General features: G+C 37.4%; 1 protein-coding gene across 23 annotated transcripts in view; it reads left to right on the top strand.

Annotated features, from left to right (window-relative positions):
• DST (dystonin) overlaps positions 1-24,912 on the top strand; it is a 495,141-nt gene that overhangs the window by 373,268 nt on the left and 96,961 nt on the right. For all 23 annotated transcript variants that reach the window (XM_032140288.2, XM_032140274.2, XM_032140272.2 and 20 more), the window contains 11 exons: positions 1,243-1,366; positions 6,264-6,472; positions 7,062-7,379; positions 8,064-8,230; positions 10,290-10,446; positions 11,732-11,858; positions 18,032-18,094; positions 18,680-18,921; positions 19,801-19,930; positions 22,704-22,903; positions 24,383-24,878. In XM_032140288.2, coding sequence (XP_031996179.1) covers positions 1,243-1,366; positions 6,264-6,472; positions 7,062-7,379; positions 8,064-8,230; positions 10,290-10,446; positions 11,732-11,858; positions 18,032-18,094; positions 18,680-18,921; positions 19,801-19,930; positions 22,704-22,903; positions 24,383-24,878 — 2,233 coding nt within the window. The remainder of the gene's footprint in view (positions 1-1,242; positions 1,367-6,263; positions 6,473-7,061; positions 7,380-8,063; positions 8,231-10,289; positions 10,447-11,731; positions 11,859-18,031; positions 18,095-18,679; positions 18,922-19,800; positions 19,931-22,703; positions 22,904-24,382; positions 24,879-24,912) is intronic.

Raw genomic sequence — 24,912 nt, 5'->3', positions numbered from 1 at the left:
GAATGGAATTTTAAATTGTTTAAAATTTCAATTAATTTAAATTTTAAAAGCTACATGTAGTTGGTAGCTACCATAGTGGCAACACAGCTTTGCATATTATTACCAAGTCCTTTGGACTCTTCTCAACTCTGTAACTAATTCCACCTTCTCAGGCCAAACAGACCGAACAGTGGAATTGTCTTCAGCCCTCGGCCTTCAGTGGTCCTCACTGCTTTGTTACTGCTGAAGTTGTCCCCAACTGGTATCTCTGCTTTATTTCGTTTCCATTGGACTTTTCCCATGCAGTGCTACAAATTCAGCCTTCCTATAGGACAGCCCTGAGCATCTCAACCCCTTCCCCAAAAGCCCTGCACAACTCCCCATTGCTATGGGATAAAATGTAAACTCCTTAGCCTGATGTTTGAAGCCTTTCCAGGCCTATTTCTATTTACTCACCCATAAGCATGGTCAAACTGGATGGGACTCTCCCCTTCTCCTGTGATTCTTCTGTCCTCATCTTTGTGTCTTCTGTTCGTTCTGCAGGGAGTTGTTCTCCCAAATACACACTTTCTTAAGGAGCCGTCTCAGTGTCACTACCATTGAGGTGGCCCTCATTTCCCTCCCATTTTTTTTTTCCTGTTAACTTCCAGCCGCGTTTTTTCAGACTCACCTGTGGCACTTACCACTTCCTGCCTCAAACCATAAAATCCCTGAAAGTAAGCTTCGTGTCTGTTTTTATTTTTGTATATTCACAAAATGTAGCAAGGCTTTTTGAATTTGTTAGATGTTCAGTAACTTTTATTGAATTAACAGAAATAAACATGACTCAGTATCGAGTCAGGATCTACTGATTTGGGGGAGCTTATTTATCTCCTTACCTGGAGTCAGAAGTGGTCTCAAATTTTTGGTTGTTGTTTGTTTTAGTAGTAGTTGGGGCATTGTACAAAGCCTAGAAGTAGGGGTTAAGGGTATAAAGTTAGAGGGTTGTATGATCAGGAACCAGGGAAATTATTATGAACATATGCTCAAAGGTTTATTTCAAAACTTAGTTTGTATTATCCAGACTGGCAGATGCTTTTGCTAATGCTGCATTATAACTGGCCTTATTCGAAGAACTCTGGAGTAAGTCGATGATGAAAGTTGGTGTAATGAAAAGTTTATTCTGTCCAATTTTACTTTATCTTATTAGAAATAATTTTGTCCACATTAGAAATCTATTATTTAGTCCTACTGAGTATAATTGAAAAGCGTTTAATCCTACAGGCTCTGCAAGGACAGATATCAAGTCAGCAGGTTGCTGTAGAGAAACTGAAGAAAACGGCTGAAGTGCTTTTAGATGCCAGGGGATCTTTACTTCCAGCCAAGAATGATATCCAGAAAACACTTGGTAAGATATTCATGTCCTTGCTTCCTGTCTCACAGGTAAATTCTAAAGAAAGGCGTCCTAATAGATATGGAGAAAAATGTTCACTAGTTATAGACTGTGTTCTATGTGCTCTTTCTCTGTGAAATGGTGTTCCTGCATCTGGGAAAAGGCATGCCTTCTTTGGCAGGTATATTAGAATCTTAGAGGCGGGGGCTGTGTGTCTTGAAAGAGTGTATTTAAATTTAAATATGATATTTAGAAAACGTAACAGAAACTCACTATGTAATATCCACCACAGGAAGTAGAACTTCACAAAATTCTCTTGGTCGATGGGATTGGGCAGAGTTAGGCTTTCAGCTTAAGGCCAAAGTAGAATCTCTGAGGGTCTTTATCAATAGTGGGAACATGGGTTTAAGAGGTTGAGAAATGTGCTTAATTGAATTGAGTTGAATTGATTTATTTTTAGAGACAGGGATTACTTTATTGCCCAGGCCGAGTGCAGTGGCACAATCATGTCTCACTGCAGTCTTCCTCATCTCAGCCTCCTGAGAAGTGAGGACTACAGGAATGCTCTGTCATGCCCAGCTAATTTTTTAAATTTTTTTGTAGAGATGGGATCTCACTATATTGTCCAGGCTAGTCTCAAACTCTTGGGCTTAAATGATCCTCCCCAAATGTTTTGTGCACAAAAGTACCACTACAGCTGTAATCAAGTTTCTAGTATCACTAAAGAATTGGGGTAACTGAGCTCTCAATTTGAGTGAGGCCACTAAAAAGCTTCTAGAACACAGAGAAGTGGGAAGACTTCTCCAAACACATCTCTCAGGCCGGGTGCAAAAGCTCACACCTGTAATCCCAGCATTTGGGGAGGATCATTTAAGCCCAAGAGTTTGTGATTTATGTGTTTCTTGAGAAAAGAGCTATTGTATATTATCTTTCTGTCTACCTACAGTATTTAGTTTATACCAAATGTGCAGTGGATTATCAATACATATTTTTTACTGTCTTACATATGTATTTTTTGTTTTCACTGCCCTGCTTTCATAATATTTAATGTTATTGTATATTTCTATGTGTGAATATGTGAAGTAAAAATATTCCGCAACAGATGATTAGACATATGTTTTACCCTAAATAGAGCATGAATTAAAATCTGAGTCAAAATTTTATTTGAAGAGAAGAATGGAACTTAGCTCTTTTAAGATCACTGTGTAGAAGGGAAACCCTGTCTTTCATTCTTACACATATCCAGATGTTTTTTATTATGTACCCCTGTCGAAAATGATGTTCAGCCTGCATCCCCATATATGCAGATATATGTATAAGTCATATGAACATATTACTATATTATTATATGTGTTATAATTATAAAACACAAAAGTATAGAGTTCTAAAGTATAAAATGAAAATATGAATGGAAGTTCTAACATTTTGTTCCTCTGTCCCAATGCAGCATCTCATATATCCACATTAGATACCATTGCTATGAGGACTTGGGTATAAGGATATGAAGAAGAAAGAAAGACTATCTTATTTGTATTTCTGTTACTCGAAGAAGCATTTTGACATTTTTTTCTTATTGTTAAGTGTACATAGTTTCACTTTTAGTTGCTTAAAATTCATTTGTTACATTATTTTAAAACTAAAACTTCTGGCATAATTTTCTAGGAAATATGTGAAACTAAGGTATAGAGGAGTTTCTCCAAGATCTTTCTGACTTCTAAGAAAACCAATTATTAAAAAAAAAACATTCTTACAGTAGATTTTTGTACCTTTTTCTAAAATAACTTTTAGTTTACTAAAATCAAGAATTTACTTCAGTGACAATATTTTATCACTAAGAAGTACAAACTAACCAGTGTCTTCGTTTAGGCTACTATGACAAAAATACCATCAGCTGGGTAGCTTAAACAACATACATTTATTTCCCATAGTTCTGGAGGCTGGAAATCAGAGATCGGGGTGCCAGTATGGTCAGGTTCTGGTGAGGGCCCTTTTCCTGGCTTACAGATGGCCACTGTCTTGCTGGTAGAGAGTGGTGGAGAGACATCATTTCTCTCCTGTTTCTTCTAAGGGCGCTAATCCCATTCACACGGGCTCTACCCTCATGACGTAATTACCTCCTCAGAGAGAGAGAAAACCTGAGTGTTTTTGCTACTCACTCTCATACACCATTGATCATGACACAGAACACTTCTGTGACCAGATGTGTGTGTATTTCTCCCCATACACCAAACAGTTCTCCAACAGATGCCAGCTGGATGTCCTATAATTCAATTCAATTGAATTCAGTTCAATTCTGACACTGTCTACCTGGAATTAGCTTCAGACCCCACAGCTTAAGGGGTCAGTCTCATAATGCTGCCCCCACTTCAGATACCAATCACGAGTCCCAAATTGTGATCCGTATTTCAGACTGATCAGCTATAAATTAGGGTACCCATGACCCTCCTCAGGTTCAATTAATTTGCTAGAGTGACTCACAGAACTCAGAGAAAGACTTTACTTACATTTACCCACTTACTACAAAGAATATTACAAAGGATACAGATGAACAGCCAGATGGAGGAGATACACAGGGTGAGGTACGGGAGAAGGGGAGCAGAATTTCTATGCCCTCTATGGGCATGCCACGCCCGGGCTCCATGTGTTCAGCTATCCAGGAGCCCCCGAACCAATCCTATTTGTTTTTTATGGCAGCTTCATTACATAAGCATGATTGATTACATCATTGGCCATCGGTAGCAGCTCAATCTTCAGCCCCTCTTCCCTCCTCAGAGGTTGACGGGGTGACAGTTCCAACTGTCTAATCACATGGTTGGTTCCCTGGCAACATCTGCCACTGTCCCCTGCTCCCCCTACCCTAAGACTATCCAGGAGGCCACCAGGAATCACCTCATTCAAACAAAAGATGCCCCTCACGAAGGAATTCCAAGGGTCTTAGGAGCTCTGCCATACACTCCTATCACTCAGGAAATCACAAAGGTCATAGGAACTGTATGTCAGGAATGGAGGTCAACGACCAAATATCAGAACAAAAGATCCTCTTAGTGTCTGTATGACTGAGGAAATCAGAAGGGTTTTAGGAACTCTGTGTCAAGAGCTATGGTCGGACACCAAATATTTCTTATTATATGATAATATCACATCCTCCAAAGGCCCCAGCACCCAACACTATCACATTGGGACTTTGGCCCCAATATATGAATTTTGGGGGACACATTTAGTCTATAGCAAACAGTAACACTCAAATCTGTTAATTATATGAAAATAGCTGGCTTTCCTTGGGAAGTCACTTATTATGGCTGAACAGATCACTGATTTTACTTACCCTGTTGATGCAGTTGCTCAATTGAGAAGTCGCTAACCTGCCAAATTCAAGCTGCCATTCAGAGCATGTGCTTTTGTGAGTTTCCAAATTAGAGCTCATTTTTTTCTTCAACTTTTATTTTAGAATCAGGGTACACATGCAGGTTTGTTAGAAAGGTATATTGTGTGATGCTGAGGTTTGGCATATGATCGAATCCATCACCCAGGCAATGAGCATAGTCTCCAATAGGTGGTTTTTCAGCCCTTACCTTCCCACCCCTCTCCCCCAACTAGTAGTCTCCAGCGTCTATTGTTTAGAGCTTATTTCTGAACCCACTGCTTGCTTCCTCTGCTGATGGCATTTTCGTGCATATTAAATGCTATCTCCCTCCCCACTCAGTAGGCTGATGGGCTTCATTGTGTTTTAGTAAGACGTGCATGATTTTAAATCATCCAAACTTAACCTCTCACTCCAGTGAAAATTTTCAAGATGTTTTCTCATGATGTAGCATTAGAACAATTATATTATTTTGTTGTATGGATTATGTTTCATGGGCCAAACACAAGCCAGTAAGATGTTAGAGATGTTTCAGGACACAGCTTTTCCCTACTGAAGCATTCTACAATGTATAAGACTAAAGCATTCAGAAATAATTAAAATATTTTTCAAATTCTCGGACAATAAGTGATAAATAAATTTAAAACATCGTTTTCCAGAGAGAAAGAGATGAATACATTAGAAATCATTGTTGTTCAAAGTTTTCATTGGTGTACAATATAGAATGTAGGATGTTAACATGTAGGGCTTTAGTCAAGTGAAAACTAGACCAGAAAGGGTTTTTTTTTTTTTAGCATCTTGAATCTTTAGAATTGAAGGTAAAGTTTATCCTCATATGAGATAGGTTAGCCTGTTAAGTTTATTTTTCTCTTTTGTCTGCTGTTAAACTTTTAAATAAATTCAGTTAGTGTATATTTTAGAAGCATAATCTCAACTTTAAATGGATTTTCATTGTTGCCTATTTTCTTAATTACTTGCATCTGCCAGTTTCTGTGCATTTGAGTGATTTGCTTAAGTTGTGAAGTATGACAAAAGCTTAGCATGCGTGTGTATGAAGGAGGAAGAGAGGGTGATAATTTTTATATGTAAAAGTTAATTCTTTAGAAATCTTTGTGTATTGTCTTGAGAATAGCTGTGTGTGACTCACCTTTTTTCCCCCTTAAGTAATTAACAATAAGTACGGCTAATGTGAAATGTCAGATTGAGAACCAGTATTTATTTCAAAGATTTGCTGTTCGGACCACTCTTTTATCTCTCTGAGACAATTCAAATGTTTATGCATCCAAAAAAATCTCTTTTCAAATGCAGATGGGATATATATTAGCTTTTAAAAAAAGATTTCAATTTTCAGTTTCCATTAGGCTCTTTTCTTTCTTTATATTTTAACATTGTAGGTGGTGTTCTGATTATGCATTAGGAATTTATCATTGAACTTTTTATTTTTAAAATTTTTTTTGTGTGGAAATTGTATGATTCACCTTCATGTGTTTTTGAAAAGAGATAGGGCAAAGAGAACTTTGTGGTTAATATTTCCTGATCTGTTTGGAGTAGATGACATTGTTGGGAGATACGAGGATCTGTCCAAGTCTGTTAATGAACGAAATGAGAAACTGCAGATAACTTTGACCCGTTCACTGAGTGTGCAGGATGGCTTGGATGAAATGCTGGACTGGATGGGAAGTGTGGAAAGTTCTCTGAAAGAACAAGGTCAAGTGCCTTTAAACTCTGCTGCTCTTCAGGATATCATCAGCAAAAACATTGTAAGTGACTAAAAAAAAGTCCCATTTTCAGTTTTTTTTAAAAAAACAGTTTTATAAGCTCAAAGTATAGTTAGATTTAAGATAAACTTAAGGATACAAAAAAGAGATAGCTACTGAATATGAGTGTGGAAAGTAATGCTCACGCAACATCAAGTGTGTAAAATGGTTTATCTGTGAAGAAGTGTAGGAAGGGCTTTGTGTACTTTTTCTTGAATATTATTCATTATAGAGGGCTTATGCATACGTTGAGTCTTACCTTGTTTATCATTGTTTCAGCCAGCTGCACATGAGGTTAATCAGATCAGTCTTGTCTAGTCTTTTAAGAATTAGGACCATGGCTAATCCCCAGGCTCCATTAGCAGCAGCCTCCTGCCTCATTCGAGCAACTAGCCAGCTGTTCGTTACTCTCTGAGATTTAAGATGGCATTCCTCAAGGGACAGACCAAACTTGTCATTCAGTTTCAACTATTAACCTTCCTAGGCACAGGTTGTGCAAGCTTATGTTGTTAGGAATAGTCATTTAGAAAAATGCTGTCACATTATTTATAAACATCATAAGAAAACATATGCAATATTTGGTTTATTTTAGATGTTGGAACAGGATATTGCAGGTCGTCAGAGCAGTATAAATGCCATGAATGAAAAAGTGAAGAAATTTACGGAAACAACAGATCCATCCACTGCATCCTCACTGCAAGCCAAAATGAAAGACTTGTCTGCTCGGTTTTCAGAAGCAAGTCATAAACACAAAGAAACTCTTGCCAAAATGGAGGAGCTAAAAACCAAAGTAGAACTGTTTGAGAACCTCTCAGAAAAGCTCCAGACATTTTTAGAAACAAAAACTCAGGCTCTTACTGAAGTAGATGTGCCAGGAAAAGATGTTACCGAATTGTCTCAGTGTATGCAGGTATGTCTCCCTTACTCCTCAGGAGGCTAATCAGATAGATTAATAGTTAGGGCAAACTCGTATATGCAGGTATGTCTCCCTTACTACTCAGGAGGCTAATCAGATAGATTAATAGTTAGGGCAAACTCGTATATGCAGGTATGTCTCCCTTACTACTCGGAGGCTAATCATTAGATTAATAGTTAGGGCAAACTCATATATGCAGGTATGTCTCCCTTCCTACTCAGGAGGCTAATCATTAGATTAATAGTTAGGGCAAACTCGTATACTTATTGCGAGAATTATAATTGGCAGTCATTTTAATTGCTTATAGATTAGTAAAGGTCTATGTTTTACTCCTTTAAAAATCTCAAACCTTATCTTTTCCTTGAAGCCTTTGCTGATTGATTGGAAATAAATATCATTTATCACACATATCATAGGTAGTATAAGTACCATCTTACGTACCAGAAGCCACAAAGAGACAAAATATAGAATGCATTTTAAATTAAATAAGGTTTACTGTGTTCTCTTTCAAATAGCCTATTTGCATGTTTATTATATTTAGAATACTGGCCATAGGCAGACTCATTCTTATGTGAAATTATGAGTAGAGCCATTCTGATCCCACACAGACCTCTGGGTGGAATGCCATTTGAAGATCTACCAATATTTGTATTGACTGAATATCTTAATGCTTTGTAGGAATCAACTTCTGAATTTTTAGAACACAAGAAAGATCTTGAAGTTTTGCATAGTCTCTTGAAGGAGATATCCAGCCATGGCTTACCAAGTGATAAGGCTTTGGTCTTGGAAAAAACAAATAATTTGTCAAAGAAATTCAAGGAAATGGAGGATACCATCAAAGAAAAGTAAGTACCACTTTAAAAATTATATTTTATTCTATTTATATTAATTAGAGTGAGATACTTGTATTTACTTATATAGATAACTGAAACAATTTTGAAAACTTGAGAATAAGCATAGGGCTACTTTATAAATGTCTTTATATTTTGATCATTTTTTGCTATTAAAATTAACGGCATTATTTGGTTTAACATTTAGGAGGAAAATTCAATATTTCTTACATAGAAGTGGAAAATGTTGCATAAGAAAAATGATGGTGGTAGCATATTACTGAAAATGATCTAAACTTGCTGTAGTCTCTGAAGCCTAGGGCAAATATCACATTTTTATTTGCAAAGGCAGAAATAACCTTGAACAACAGCTCGTGGTTCTTTGCTTTCTGAGCTCAACTCAGAAATGATGTGCAATTTCAATATGGCCTTTTTAATATAATAGTTTACTTTTTAAAGAGCAGTAGATGAGATATGAACCTGTGAAAAAACACAATTAGGAACAAGTGAATGAACCGAAGTTGAGCTAAAAAGCTCTACAGGGCCTTGTGATTGAGCTTTTGTGTTTCTGATCTCATGTTAGTTTAGAATATACATCGGATTTTGCTAAATTTATATAGAAAAGCCTCAGAACATAGAAAAGTCATTTCTCTTCCAACTGCTCTTCTTTATTTCTTCAGAATTCTCTACCTAAAATGTTTGAGTGCTGCCTTTACTTCTCACAGAGCTATATGTTCCATCCTGTCATATGGTATTTAATTCACATTGCACAGAAGAAATGTTCTTGGTTTTCTTAGGTGATCTCTAGGTTGTTTCTTCTTTCAAATGGGTCCAACTTTAAATAATGTAGTCATCAGTATTAGTGCAGCTGCAGTGCATTCTTATCTGCCAGTGTTCTGCACGCTTGCATATGTGTACGTGTCATCCACATGCCAGATGTAACTGTCCTCACAGTTGTTCCTGTGCTGGGCATGTGCACTGCCTCCATGGTGCCGAGCATACAGAATGACCCATACAGTTCACCAGGGAGTTTCCTGAGTCTCTGTAGGGGAGGCACACATGAAAATTCTCTAGTCACTAGGTTTCATCTCATTTTGGGAGACTTAAATCTGGACTACCTGCAGCAGTTTATCCATCCGTAAACGTGACTGTAGTATAGTGTAGAAACCACTAGGTGGCATTGTGTTTTCCTCATGTCAGTGATTGTCAACCTTTCCCTTCTGGTTCTGTGCCTGCCGGCATTCAGCATCACATAAAGGGGACAGATCAAAGCTCATTGAATGTAAATAATGTTCAAACTGTTTGTGTATTCTTAGAGTTTATGTAGCATTATAGAGAGTGCCATTACATATGGGCTACAGATTTCTTGAATACTCCTATGTTTATCAATGAACCTTGCCTGAGAAATAGACCAATAGTTATTTAGCTCAGGGGTCCCCTAACCCCTGAGGTATCTACTGGTCTATGGCCTATTATGAACTGGGCTGCACAGTAGGAGGTGAGTGGTGGCAGCAAAGCTTCATCTGTATTTACAGCTGCTCTCCATCTCTCACATTGCTGCCTGAGCTCTGCCTCCTGTCAGATCGTCAGAGGCATTAGATTCTCATAGGACCACGAACCCTATTGTGAACTGCATGCAAGGGATCTAGGGTGCATGTTCCTTATGAGAATCTAATGCCTGATGATCTGCCACTGTCTCCCATCACCCCCAGATGGGACTGCCTAGTTTCAGGAAAACAAGCTCAGGGCTCCCATTGATACTACATTATGGTGAGTTGCATAATTATTTTAATACGTATTACAATGTAAAAATAATAGAAATAAAGCACACAATAAATGTAATGCGCTTTAATCATCCCAAAACCGTCCCTGCTACCTGGCCCGTGGAAAAAATTATCTTCTACAAAACTCGTCCCTGGTGCCTAAAAGGCTGGGTACTACTGATTTAGCTGATTTCACTTGTCACCTATGAAACCTTTCCTCCTGTGTCAAAGGGTTAGAGTACATGGAAGATGGTTTCTGAACATTGTGTGACATGAGAATAATAATTTATTTATTCTTTTTTGTTATGTAGAAAAGAAGCTATAATTTCTTGTCAAGAACAGTTGGATGCTTTCCAAGTTCTTGTTAAATCATTGAAGTCATGGATAAAAGAAACAACAAAAAAAGTTCCCATTGTGCAGCCTTCTTTTGGTGCAGAGGATTTAGGAAAATCTTTGGAAGACACTAAGGTGAATCATTGTTATCTAATACTAAATTTCCATTTGTGTCAGTAATGAAAGATTAAAAGACTAATGGTAGTTTTCTTTGATCTAATATCATCTAAGTTTGATCCTCATATATGTACTGTATATTTTGTTGACCTCTGGAAATCATGGCATGGGGCTTAACTAATTCTTTTGGAAAAGGACATAAACTTTCAGTTGATTTGCTTTTTTAAAAAAAGATGTATTAATGAGTTGCTGACTATTCATCAAGTTTCCTTTCCTACCAAATGTCTACTTAGTTTCAGTAATTTTTTATATCATTTCTCATAATATTAAGCAAAATATCCTCTTCACCCAGCATTTTACTCTAGCTTGTATATATTACTCTAGCGAGTATTTGGAAAGAGAAGTTATTTGAATCTCCTGCATAAATAGTGCACAAGTCTTTTGTCTTCTGACTCAAGGCTTATGCCTTGACCAATATGGCATTTTTTTCCCCACTCCAAATTTGTGTGTGTGTGTGTGTGTGTGTGTGTGTGTGTGGTTTGTTTTTGTTTTTGTTTTTGTTTTGTTTTTTTTTGAGACAGAGTCTCGCTCTTTTGCCCAGGCTGGAGTGCAGTGGTGTGATCTCGGCTCACTGCAAGCTCCGCCTCCTAGGTTCACGCCATTCTCCTGCCTCAGCCTCCCTAGTAGCTGGGACTACAGGTGGCTGCCACCGCGCCCAGCTAATTTTTTGTATTTTTTTTGGTAGAGACAGGGTGTCATCGTGTTAGCCAGGATGGTCTCGATCTCCTGACCTCGTGATCCACCTGCCTTGGCCTTCCAAAGTGCTGGGATTACAGGCGTGAGCCACTGTGCCTGACCGTGTGTGTGTTTTTAAAAGTAATTGAAATTTGTAGGACTAAAATATGCTATAAAATGAAGTTCTGAAGTCCTATTTATTTTTATTGTTCCTAGTACCTTTTATCTTGTAACTGGTCTGTTACCTAGTACAGTTTTACAGACTTACAGTTGACAGTTATTTTGGAACCCATAGCAGCCAGGAATAGCCTGACTCCCACTGTGGCTAGGATTTTACTTGCCACTTATGAAACCTTTGAAGGCAGAATGGGCCATACATACCCAACCGTTAACTGAGATAACAGTCACCTGGGCTGTGGGAACAAATAGGTGCCTTTTTCTTCCATCGACTCCCTCACAAATCAGGTCTACAATTATTACTACTTTAAGATATGTTTAAGAAACTGAATTATAATGTGCAACTCTGAAAATATTAAGATGGAAAAATAATGTGTTTTTATATCTCAAGAAATTACAAGAAAAGTGGAGTTTAAAAACACCAGAGATTCAGAAAGTAAACAACAGTGGGATCTCACTATGTAACTTAATAAGTGCTGTGACCACCCCTGCAAAGGCAATAGCAGCAGTTAAATCAGGTATGAGCTTTATTTACATTTATGGCAAAAACTAAGAATCAGGTTTACTCATGTCAATTTTGTGTATGTTATTTTTTAAATTAATGCATAAAATAACCTCAGAAATACAAAGTGAAAGTGACAAGAAACATGGCATCTGTTAGCACACTGTGCTGGGAATGTATCTGTACTAATCAAATTTCAAATCCTTCTTATGTTTTATTTTATTAGACTGTATTTAAAATGTAGCTAAATTAATATGTAAGAATAAGGAATGTTATATCGGGGAAGGGAACAGATCATATTCAAATTTGTTTGCTTTTTACCTTAATTAAATGGAGATATTGAAATTCTATTTAAAATATCTAATTATAACATTTGATAAAGAAATGAATCTGGGCAGCTGGGAAAGAAGTGAGGGAGGGAAATAGGCCCTTTTCTGTAGAGTGGACACTCTGTTACTTTATTCCCGTGTATTTTATTCTGTACATCATTCCCAAAGAAAACAATTATGCAGTATGTGAGCCAGCATATCTGTATCGCAATCTACGTCATGGTTGAGCCACTTTTCCCAATAAAATGGGAGAGTCATGTGTAAATATTGATTCTAAAATTAATTTAATCAAGTTATGGGTATAGTTTTTAGTTTGAAACATACAGTAACAAGTTTTTTAAAAAAATAATAAGCAGAAGGCAGCTCTGATATCTTTCTTCTGAGAGTTCTGAGTATCCTCTGTGGGGTATCTAGTCTGACCAGCTCCCCAGCTGTCCCTATTGTGATACTGATGTTCCAGCTGGGCCCTTCTCAGCCAACCATTTATTCCACTCTATTAATCCTATTTCAGGGACTACCCATATTATAATGGTGTGATGATTTCTCCTTTTTCTTCTAATCAGGTTTCCTGAAATGTCAAGTTTTTTTTTTTTTTTTTTTTTTTGTTGTTTTGAGATTTTTTTTTTTTTTTTTGACTCTTGGTAACTACCAAGCATGGTAGGAATTAGTACTGAGCATCTAAAAGATATTTTCACTTCCATCTGAAATCCCATCATGTTTAATTTTTTTTAAAGGGACAAAGTTAAGATTCAGATATTTTAATACATAATATTAAATATTTAAACATTTTAAAATGTTTCTGTTTAGACTCGTTACTATGTTGTTGATCTGAGAAATGTCTTTGTGTTTTGGATACATAGCCTATAGATACTAGTATGAGAAAGTCTAACTGATATTTTAATATTCTGATTATGAAAAAGCACCAATGCTAGATTGTTATGTAATAAAAGTGAACTATTAGTTTACTGCTTACTGACTAGTTTCTACTTGCTAAGCAATGGACCTTTGGTTCCCACAGTGGTGTTTGGTTCCCACAGTTAGGTATTATTATTCCCATCAGTTTGGCTGATTCATTTGTCCAGTCACCTGGCTAGTAATTAGTGAGGCTGGGGCTGAACTTCAGGTAAGTTATACAGCAAGACCTAGGTACTCCTAACCACCACGCTCTCTCTTAGTGTTGATGTAATATGGGTTTAATAATTGATTTATTTTCTTTTTCACTTTCAACTTCTTTTTTATGTATTTAAAAAAATTATTCTGCCTCCATTAAGCCCATGATAACACCGTGTAACTGCACCAGATAATTTTCAATCTTTAAGTAAGGCGGGCTCTTTTGTCAGTCATGTATGCATTGTTCAACACACTTATATACTGAGCACCTTCTGAGCTTCAGGACCTTTATCATTAAGATAATTTTAACAGTAAAGTGAGAGGTGGCTGGCAAGATGGCTGAATAGGAACAGCTCCAGTCTGCAGCTCCCAGTGAAATCAATGCAGAAGGTGGGTGATTTCTGCATTTCCAACTGAAGTACCCAGCTCATCTCATTGGGACTGGTTAGACAGTGGGTGCAGCCCACGGAGGGTGAGCAGAAGCAGGGTGGGGTGTTGCCTCACCTCAGAAGCGCAAGGGGTTGAGAAACTCCCTCCTCTAGCCAAGGGAAGCTGTGAGGAACTGTGCCATGAGGAATGGTGCATTCTGGCCCAGATACTACACTTTTCCTATGGTCTTTGCAACTCACAGACCAGGAGATTCCCTCGGGTGCCTACACCACCAGGGCCCTGGGTTTCAAGCACAAAACTGGGTGGCCATTTGGGCAGACACCAAGCTAGCTGCAGGAGTTTTTTTTTCATCCTGCAGTGGCACCTGGAACACCAGTGAGACAGAACCATTCACTCCCCTGGAAAGGGGGCTGAAGCCACGGAGCTAAGTGGTTCTAGCTCAGCAGATCCCGCCCCTACGGAGCCCAGCACACTAGGATCCACTGGCTTGAAATTCTCGCTGCCAGCACAGCAGTCTGAAGTTGACCTGGGATGCTCAAGCTTGGTGAGGGGAGGGGCGTCCACCCTTACTGAGGCTTGAGAAGGTGGTTTTCCCCTCACAGTGTAAACAAACTACCAGGGAAGTTCGAACTGGGCAGAGCCCACCACAGCTCAATAAAGCTGCTGTAGCCAGACTGCCTCTCTAGATTCCTCCTCTTTGGGCAGGGCATCTCTGAAAAGGCAGCAGCCCCAATCAGGGTCTTATACATGAAACCCCCATCTCCCTGGGACAGAGCACCTGGGGGAAGGGGCGGCTGTGGGTGCAGCTTCAGCAGACTTAAACATCCCTGCCTGCTGGCTCTGAAGAGAGCAGCGGATCTCCCAGCACAGCGCTCAAGCTCTGCTGAGGAACAGACTGCCATCTCAAGTGGATCCCTGACCCCCATGCCTCCTGATGGGGAGACACCTCCCAGCAGGGGTCAACAGGCGTCTCATACAGGAGAGCTCTGGCTGGCATCTGGCGGGTGCCTGAATAGACCAATAAGTTCTGAAATTGAGGTAGTAATTAATAGCCTATCAACCAAAAAAAGCCCAGGACCAGACAGATTCACAGCTGAATTCTAGCAGAGGTACAAAGAGGAGCTGGTATCATTCCTTCTCAAACTATTCCAAACAATAGAAAAAGAGGGACTCTTAGTCAGGCATGGTGGCTGATGCCTGTAATCCCAGCAGTTTTGGAGGCCAAGGTGGGCGGATCACAAGGTCAGGAGATTGAGACCATCCTGGTTAACACGGTGAAACCCCGTCTCTACTAAAAATACAAAAATTAACTGGGCTTGGTGGTGGGTGCCTGTAGTCCCAGCTACTCAGGAGGTTGATGTGGGAGAAGGGTGTGAACCCGGGAGGTGGAGCCTGCAGTGAGCCGAGATTGTGCCACTGCACTCCAGCCTGGGTGACAGAGCAAGACTCTGTCACAAAAAAAAAAAAAGAGAAAGAGGGACTCCTCCCTAACTCATTCTGTGAGGCCAGCATCATTCTGATACCAAAACCTGGCAGAGACACAAAAACAGGAAATTTCAGGCCAAGATCCCTGCTGAACATCAATGCGAAAATCCTCAGTAAAATACTGGCAAACCGAATCCAGCAGCACATCAAAAAGCTTATCCACCACGATAAAATCGGCTTCATCCCTGGGAAGCAAGGCTGGTTTGTACCCAATCAATAAATGTAATCCATCACATAAACAGAACCAACGACAAAACCCACATGATTATCTCATAGATGCAGAAAAGGCCTACGATAAAATTCAGCCCTTCATGCTAAAAACTCTTAATAAACTAGGTATCAATGGAACGTATCTCAAAACAATAAGAGCTATTTGTGACAAACCCACAGCCAATATCATAGTGAATGGGCAAAAGCTGGAAGCATTCCCTTTGAAAACCGGCACAAGACAAGGATGCCCTCTCTCACCACTCCTGTTCAGCATAGTATTGGAAGTTCTGACCAGGCAATCAGGCAAGAGAAAGTAATAAAGGATATTCAGATAGGAAGAGAGGAAGTCAAATTGTCTCTGTTTGAAGATGACATAATTATATATTTAGAAAACCCCATCGTCTCAGCTCAAAATCTCCTTAAGCTGTTAAGCAACTTCAGCAAAGTCTCATACAAAACCAATGTGCAAGCCAAACCATGAGTGAACTCCCATTCACAATCACTACAAAGAGAATAAAATACCTAGGGATATAACTTACAAGGGATGCGAAGGACCTCTTCAAGGAGAACTACAAACCACTGCTCAAGGAAATAAGAGGATACAAACAAATGGAAAAACATTCCATGCTCATGGGTAGGAAGAATCAATATCATGAAAATGGTCATACTACCCAAAGTAATTTATAGATTCAGTGCTATCCACATCAAGCTACCATTGACTTTCTTCACAGAATTAGAAAAAACGACTTTAAATTTCGTATGGAACCAAAAAAGAGCCCATATAGCCAAGACAATCCTAAGCAAAAAGAACAAAGCTGGAGGCATCATGCTACCGGACTTCAAACTATACTACAAGGCTACAGTAACCAAAACAGCATGGTACTGGTACCAAAACAGATATATAGACCAACAGAACAGAACAGAGGCCTCAGAAATAACACCACATATCCGCAAGTATCTGATCTTTGACAAACCTGACAAAAGCAATGGGGGAAGGATTCCCTGTTTAATAAATGGTGTTAGGAAAACTAGCTAGCTGTATGCAGAAAACTGAAACTGGACCCCTTCCTTACACCTTATACAACAACTAATTCAAGATGGATTAAAGACTTAAACGTAAGGCCTAAAATCATAAAAATCCTAGAAGAAAACCTAGGCAAATACCATTCAGGACATAGGCATGAGCAAAGACTTCATGACTAAAACACCAAAAGCAATGGCAACAAAAGCCAAAATTGACAAATGGGATCTAATTAAACTAAAGAGCTTCTGCACAGCATAAGAAACTATCATCAGAGTGAACAGGCAACCTACAGAATGGGAGACAAATTTTGCAATCTATCCACCTGACAAACGGCTAATATCCAGAATCTACAAGGAACTTATACAGATTTACAAGAAAAAAACAACAACGCCATCAAAAAGTGGGCAAAGGATATGAACGACACTTCTCAAAAGAAGACATTTATGCAGCCAACAGACACATGAAAAAATGCTCATCATCACTGGTCATTAGAGAAATGCAGATCAAAACCACAATGAGGTACCATCTCACACTAGTTAGAATGGCGATCGTTAAAAAGTCGGGAAACAACAGATGCTGGAGAGGATGTGGAGAAACAGGAACACTTTTACACTGTTGGTGGGGGTGTAAATTAGTTCAACCATTGTGGAAGACTGTGGCAATTCCTCAAGGATCTAGAACCAGAAATACCATTTGACCCAGCCATCCCATTACTGGGTATATAGCCAAAGGACTATAAATCATTCTACTATAAAGACACACGCACACCTATGTTTATCGCAGCACTATTCACAATAGCAAAGACCTGGAACCCACCCAAATGCCCATCAATGATAGACTGGATAAAGAAAATGTGGTACATATATACCATGGAATACTATGCAGCCATAAAAAAGGATAAGTTCATGTCCTTTCCTGGGATATGGATGAAGCTGGAAACCATCATTCTCAGTAAACTAACACAGGAACAGAAAACCAAACACTGCATGTTCTCACTCATAAGTGGGAGTTAAACAATGAGAACACACGGATACAGGGATGGGAACATCACACACTGGGGCCTGTCAGAGGGTGGGGGTCTGGGGGCTGGATAGCATTAGGAGAAATAATGTAGATAATGGGTTGATGGGTGCAGCAAACCTCCATGGCATGTGTATACCTATGTAACAAACCTGTACATTCTGCACATGTATCCCAGAACTTAAAGTATAATAAAATAAATAAATAAAAATAAATGCAAATTGAAAACACTAAAGCTCCACTTACTGCTCTAAAATACAATTTAATAAATATGATTCTTCCTAGAATAAAGGAATTTATTATGATAAAACACAAAGCAACTTCATCACAAAAATTTTTATGAATTAATATTTAATGATTATATAATATAAACATACTGAAATGGTAGTGTTTAAGACAATACTTTAAGAATAAATTTTACATAGAAGAGAGGATATTGTTTGATATTTAAATTTTGGACCTTCATTTGATTTTGAAGTTGAGTCAGTATTTTACGTTTTCAAATAGGAGTAACATTTTAAAATGATTACTGTTGATGGGGTTTGATTTAATGCCATCTACTGTTAATGTATAGAAATACTATGGAACTCTATGATTATTTTAGTGTTACTATTTTTGCAGGTGGAGCAGTATTAAATGGTGAAGGAACAGCCACAAATACTGAGGAATTTTGGGCAAATAAAGGTGAATATTAATTTTAATTTGTTATTGATTAATGTAATTTGGTTTTTTTTTAATAAGAGAAAATCTTAGGGACAAACAGTAGTTATATTGAAATTTCAAGCCTGAATTACAATGGTATTTAATCTAATAGTCACAATCTCCATAAAAATTATATAACATTTTTTGCAGTTTTGTGTATCTGAAATAAGTAAAATCAAGTTGTTCAGTTTGACACTTGGTTTTGTTGCTTTCTTTTTGGTTAATTTGAGATATTTTGTCACTTGGGATAATGTTATTTGACCTAATTTATTGAGTTTGGTGCTTGAGATATCGCTAAGTAACATTTTATGCCTTGTTTTTTATTACATTTAAAACGTCTTTTTTATTTTACTTGTTATGCAATTTTCTTGAATTATTTGTGATTAAATAATAGCATTATAAGATGATCCAGCCTTTTATTTCTGAAAAGCTTATGACTTTATCTACTAGGCTTAATAATGACAAACTAGAAGTGACAAAATACCATGTAAAACAAACTTTTATTTCTAGACCTCTGCTCCGAATGTCCTGAAAATGTGTCAGTATAGTTGTTTTTCTTACTCCTAGGTTTAACATCCATTAAAAAGGACATGACTGACATAAGTCATGGTTATGAAGATCTTGGCCTCTTACTCAAGGACAAAATAGCAGAACTGAACACTAAACTCTCCAAATTGCAAAAGGCTCAGGAAGAATCAAGTGCAATGATGCAGTGGTTACAGAAAATGAACAAAACTGCAACAAAATGGCATCAGACACCTGCACCTACAGATACTGAAGCTGTGAAGACTCAAGTTGAGCAGAATAAGGTATATTCTGTGGGTGCACCTATGGAAGACATGAAAGAGAATGGATTAGCAGTTGGAACGGAGCTCTGGTAGTCAGAAGCTCTGCTCTGTTTTCTAGCTCTGTAACCTTTAGCACATAATTGACAGTTTTGTTTAATGTGCCTTTCTGTAGAGATTGATAATAAGTTACTTTTTTTTTAAATTTTTGGCATAGCCATGTTAGATATTAGCAAACTGTTGGGTGTAAGCCACTTTGCCACCTTTAAATCAGTTTAAGTCTAGGATGTTAACCAGTCAACTATTGGAAAAGATTTCTTCAAGGGCTAAATGTATGAAGGATCTGTTCTCTGTAGTATAAAAATAGGGTAGCTAATGCCTTCCTTTTCTTTAATAGAGGGTATTTCTTTCTACAGCTGCCAAGGTTGGGAAAATGGCTTTATATGGTGGCAGTGATGGCAAAATTTCTACAAATTACCAACCTACATTTGAATTCTATAATGTGTTGCCTAAAAAAAGTGTTTATTCACATGTAGATTCTCCACTTCTGGCAGCCTTTATTAAGACTGATTTTCTTATTTATTATAATTTGACTGATGTCACCTTGCTTTATTCCAGAGTGGCTTGTTTGAAAATATGAAATTCTTTCTCACTAATGGGGACAAGAGTCATTATCTCCATAGTCATAGTGTTCCTCTGTGGGGATTCCTTTATCACACAGTTGAACACTAGCTAAGAAGAGGAAAGGAAAATAATTAATTGCAAAATCCAGGCCCTCACCCACCACAACATTCAACAGATTTTTTCCTCTTTTCATCATTCTAGAGAAAAATAATGCTCTATCATTATTGTATTTTTGTCTTTTGCTGTACGCAAAATTTATTATTATTTTTCCCTTGTTAGTCGTTTGAGGCAGAACTGAAGCAGAATGTAAACAAAGTACAGGAGTTGAAAGACAAATTGACAGAGCTGTTGGAGGAGAACCCAGATACTCCTGAGGCCCCCAGATGGAAACAGATGTTGACAGAAATAGGTATGTTGCATTACTTAGATGAATGCCTATGAAGAAAAGTGCAATCATTTTTCATGTTTATCATCTTTATCAGAAAACATTCAACAGAGTCACTTATTTTTGGATTTGCTTTAATGTTTCAGAATCTATTTTTTGCATAAAGTGTCATTTCAAATTATATTGTGCAGGAAATTGGCATATCTTATGTTTTTTATGGTAAACACAGTAATTAAATCTATTTTTATGGAGAAGGTGGATACTAGTTAATGAAGTGCTGTGCATGGAGTACCTGTTTTCATTAATGTTTCTTTACTTTTTACTAGCTTTTGGTGCTTTATTATGCTTTATATATTTTTAAGCTGTATTATATTTTAAATATTTCATTCATCTGGAAAAGATGTGCTCCATTCTCCTTCATGGAGTTACTTCTGGGACCCCTCCTGCTCCCTACTTTATGCTCTTCTGCTCTTCCCCAATCAATTTTTTATCCAAAGTTATCCTCCCACCCACATCCTGTCCCTGTGTAAACAGAGGAGTATACACTGCTCCTCAGAGGTACAGAATTTTCTTTACAAGCCCTATTGTCTTACCAATTTTTATTACTATAGTGATGTAGAAAATGAGTGTAAAAGGGGTAGAAAAAAAGAAAATGAGTGTAAGAGAATGGTAATAATTTTCCCCACTTCATAGTTTCATTTAGAGAACCCAATAAGTTAATGTGTATATGGCTCAAACAAATAGTACCTGGCACATATTAAGTGCTATATAAGTATATACTATGATTATAATAATTATTTTACTTTCAATTGTTCCATTACTAAATATTGTCCTTCCTTTAGAGTCAGGTGTGCTATGATAAATGTAGAAATCTCTAAGTATATTTTAGTTTGAAAAAGGTTACCCTAAGGGATCTTCATGTTCAAAGATATATTTAATCCAACTACAGAGATTCCTATCAAGTTGTAATTAATTTGCCCCTAATTCAGTGTCTCTCTTCTAGGATCTCAGAATTACTTGGGGAGAGTATTAGCAAGACATTTTAGAATAGGAGTGGGAATGAGGAATATGTAGTTCAAAAAACCTTCTGGATGAGTTTTTATATTTTTCCTTCCTGATTTATTGCTTTAATGGCATTATTTTGTTGCCAGATTGTGTTTGACTGGAAAATGTCATATAGAATGATGTTATTAGATAAGGTTTCAGTGATTGTGTTCTATTAAAGTCATCCCTTTAGTGTGTTATGCTAAATGAAAAGTCTCTCAAATCAACTGATCACACCATCAATGAATATTTATCGAGTGACTGTGTTGAAGTGCTAAAAGAAGTGCTCTGATCAGTAACCCTTGACTGCAGGGAGCATACTGTCTTGAGGATGGAGAAAACAGAAAAGGCTTCCTAGCAGAGGGTGAATCCAATGGAATGTAAAGGAAGGATAGGGTTGGGATATATGGAGAGGAGGTATAGCATCTCAGGCACAGGACCTGTGTGAGCAAATCCACCCTGTGGATTATAAGGGTGAAATCAGCAGGGATAGATTAGATGATCATCTCAGAGTACAAACCTTCAAAGATTGTGGGAGGCCTTGAATGTCAGGCAGTGGTCTTCAGATTTTATTGTCTAGGTGACGAGGAGTTAGTTATTGAAGGATTTGAGCAGCGAAGTGACAGTTTTAAAAGTGACATTTTTTAGGGAAATTGTATTAGAAACAAGTGGCTTGCAGCTGAGAAACATTAATAGCAGGGATACTAGTTAGAAGACTGCTAGACTAGGTCATTAGTTCTCCAAGTGTGCTCCTGGGATCAGCAGCAACAGCAGCATCTGGGAATTATTTAGAAATGCAGAATTTCAGGTACTACTCCAGACCTACTGAATCAAAAACTCAGGTTGGAGCCCAGAAATCTGTGTTAAAGATGCCTTCAGGTGATTCTTAATGCAGCTCAAGTGTGAGAACTACTGGTCAAGGTAAAACATGATGATGTTAGCCCATCACCTGGATGGATTGTATTAAATTATCACATGCACTCTAAATGTACATATCTATTATATATCAATGTAAAAAATACAAATAATTTTTAAAAACACATGATGAAGGCCAAAATGGAGTTATGGCATTGAGAATGTAAAGGAAGGCTTTAAGGTTTTATGATTGAGGATATAATAGAGTTAGGAAGCTCATAAAAGAATTTTCTGAATTATTGCATCTTTATGACATGGGAGAAAAGATAACCTTTGAAAGAAATCTAAAAGTCATAAAAGTCCACCAGTTTTGAGAGGAATATAATGAGTTTTATTTTTTAATGTTGAGTTTAATTGGTGAGACTTCCTACTGGAACTTTCTAGCAGCTGGTTGTTAATGTGTAATTTGAATGGGAAAGAATAATTGGGGATAGATATACAAATTTGGGAGCAATTTGCCTAGAATAGATAAGTGAAGATTTGATATTAAAAGGATTATTGTTCGTTGTTCTAGTAAGTCATAGTTTAATAACACACTCTATAGGACTTATAGAAGGAATGAGAGATCCCAGAATGCTGTCTGCTTTAATGAATATTCCATATTCTACGATATCTTCTAAAATCAGATTCAAAATTTTTTCCCTATACTTCAGTTGACATACAACCATCAGACCTATAAAATCGTAGGTTAGTCCTTTAAGTAACTGTGTAACAAGAGTCATAAAAATGGGATTGTAGCCATTATATATCATTTTGAATCATATCATACAGTCCTCATAGACATAGTCATGTTAAATGCAGAAAAAGTCAAACACCAGTTTCATTTTTTTTCTTTTAGATTCTAAGTGGCAAGAACTCAATCAATTAACAATTGATAGACAACAAAAACTGGAAGAATCCTCCAATAATCTAACCCAATTCCAGACTGTAGAGGCCCAGCTGAAACAGTGGCTTGTGGAAAAAGAACTTATGGTCAGTGTTCTTGGGCCGTTGTCAATTGACCCAAATATGCTAAACACACAAAGGCAGCAGGTGCAGGTGAGTGTTACCTAATAACCTGTCTCTCGTGCACAGCAATTTGACTTACTGAGACCAATGTTTTCATTATAAATATATAAACTTTGGCCAGTAGGTGTTTTATTTAACTGCTTTGAAGTATATATGTAATGTTTCGGATGCCCATAAGATACTGTCCTGATATTAGTGGGAATCCCCCAGAGAACTAAAGCTATAAGGCATCTTAGAGACTTCCTTGAAGCCCATGAATTGGCCAAGTCTCCTGATTATTTCAATCATATTTTGGGTGGTACAGATCCAGTTAAAAGGGCCTTCTTTGAAGCATTAATGCAATTAAATAATATCTTTATGAGAGGCTAGTATATACTTTTTACTGTTTAGAAATTACTTCTTTGAGGTTTTATTTATTTTGATTGTGGTAGTAGATAATGAAACTTGTAAAAATCATGCATGTGAGTCCTGATGGGGGAGAGAGAGAATAAGAAGAGGACAAAGAATAAGGGAAGCAGAGAGGGAACCCTGAAACCCAGGGTGCTAGTTAGACTAGTCTGGTTATAAAGCAGATAAATCCACAAGGGAAAAGAATCCAAAAAAATGAGTTTTATTTTTTAATGTTTAATGTTTTACAGTCAGGCATAATAGCAGAAGCTCTGTGGTGATTTCAGTTAGTTTTTTAATGTATGAGTACTGGCTTTAGAGCAGGGAGGCTGTTTTATAAGCTGAAAATTCAAATAAGTTTTTGTAAAAGTCAGATGTTTGAGTTCATATCTGTTCATAATCCAAAGACAATAAAAACAAAAGATAAAAGTAAATATCTGGGGAGAAATAATTGCCTCTAGTCTTGGTAGTCTCCCAGAGATAGATAGATAAATAAAATATAGATAAAAGTATAAAAGATAGATAAAATATGATACTAAAAGAATGAGATTTTTGGATCATTAATTTTATGAGTCAAGTTCAGCCTATACATTCTGAGCAGCATGATTTGTTGACTAAAACCTTTATAATAAAGACTGTAAGCATCAATAAATTTTATGTTACAAAAACCTTTGCAACTCAATGCATCGTGAGTTAATATATTCTAACACCTTTATCACTGTGCGTTTTCTTTAATATAAAATTCTATAGGGTATTCCAAAAATCCTACAAAGACAAAAACATGAATGGGTAAAAACAAATTTGGTGTAAGTGCAGTGTGAACTTGTCTAACAGCAGTGTTTCTCTTTTTATATGAAAATTTACACGTGAATTTTTGTTCATTTTGTCCAGATTTTTCCTTTAGGGGGATGGGATTAGTTTAGGCAGGATATCTCTGTGAAGTACCATAGCTCTTCGGATTTAAGAGAATTGTACTGCCCTTTAAGTAAAAAGTAAGAAAGTGATAACTAAAAAACAAAAACTGGAGAAATAATTACCATTTCTGTCTGTCTGGACACCAAATCTGTGTTTTCTACAGTCAATTATATAATAATTTGTGTTTATTTACCCTTGTTACCTTAGATTTTGCTGCAAGAATTCGCCACTCGGAAACCTCAATATGAACAGCTCACAGCAGCTGGTCAGGGCATTCTGAGCAGGCCTGGAGAAGACCCTTCTTTACATGGGATTGTGAAAGAGCAACTGGCAGCTGTGACCCAAAAATGGGATAGCCTAACAGGGCAATTGAGTGACAGATGTGACTGGATTGACCAAGCCATTGTTAAAAGCACACAGTATCAAAGCCTGCTGAGAAGCCTTTCTGATAAACTGAGTGACTTGGATAATAAACTCAGCAGCAGTCTGGCTGTGAGCACGCACCCTGATGCTATGAACCAACAGTTGGAAACAGCCCAAAAAATGAAGCAGGAAATACAGCAGGAAAAGAAGCAGATAAAAGTGGCCCAGGCACTCTGTGAGGATTTGTCAGCACTGGTTAAAGAAGAGTACTTGAAAGCAGAACTTAGCCGGCAACTAGAAGGCATCTTAAAATCATTTAAGGATATTGAACAGAAAGCAGGTTTGTCTACTTTTAATACATATATTTCCTGGTC

Source organism: Hylobates moloch, unplaced genomic scaffold (genome assembly GCF_009828535.3).
Source record: "Hylobates moloch isolate HMO894 unplaced genomic scaffold, HMol_V3 SCAFFOLD_20, whole genome shotgun sequence".
NCBI classification, from domain to species: domain Eukaryota; kingdom Metazoa; phylum Chordata; class Mammalia; order Primates; family Hylobatidae; genus Hylobates; species Hylobates moloch.
This window is presented reverse-complemented; position numbering and strand designations above follow the sequence as displayed.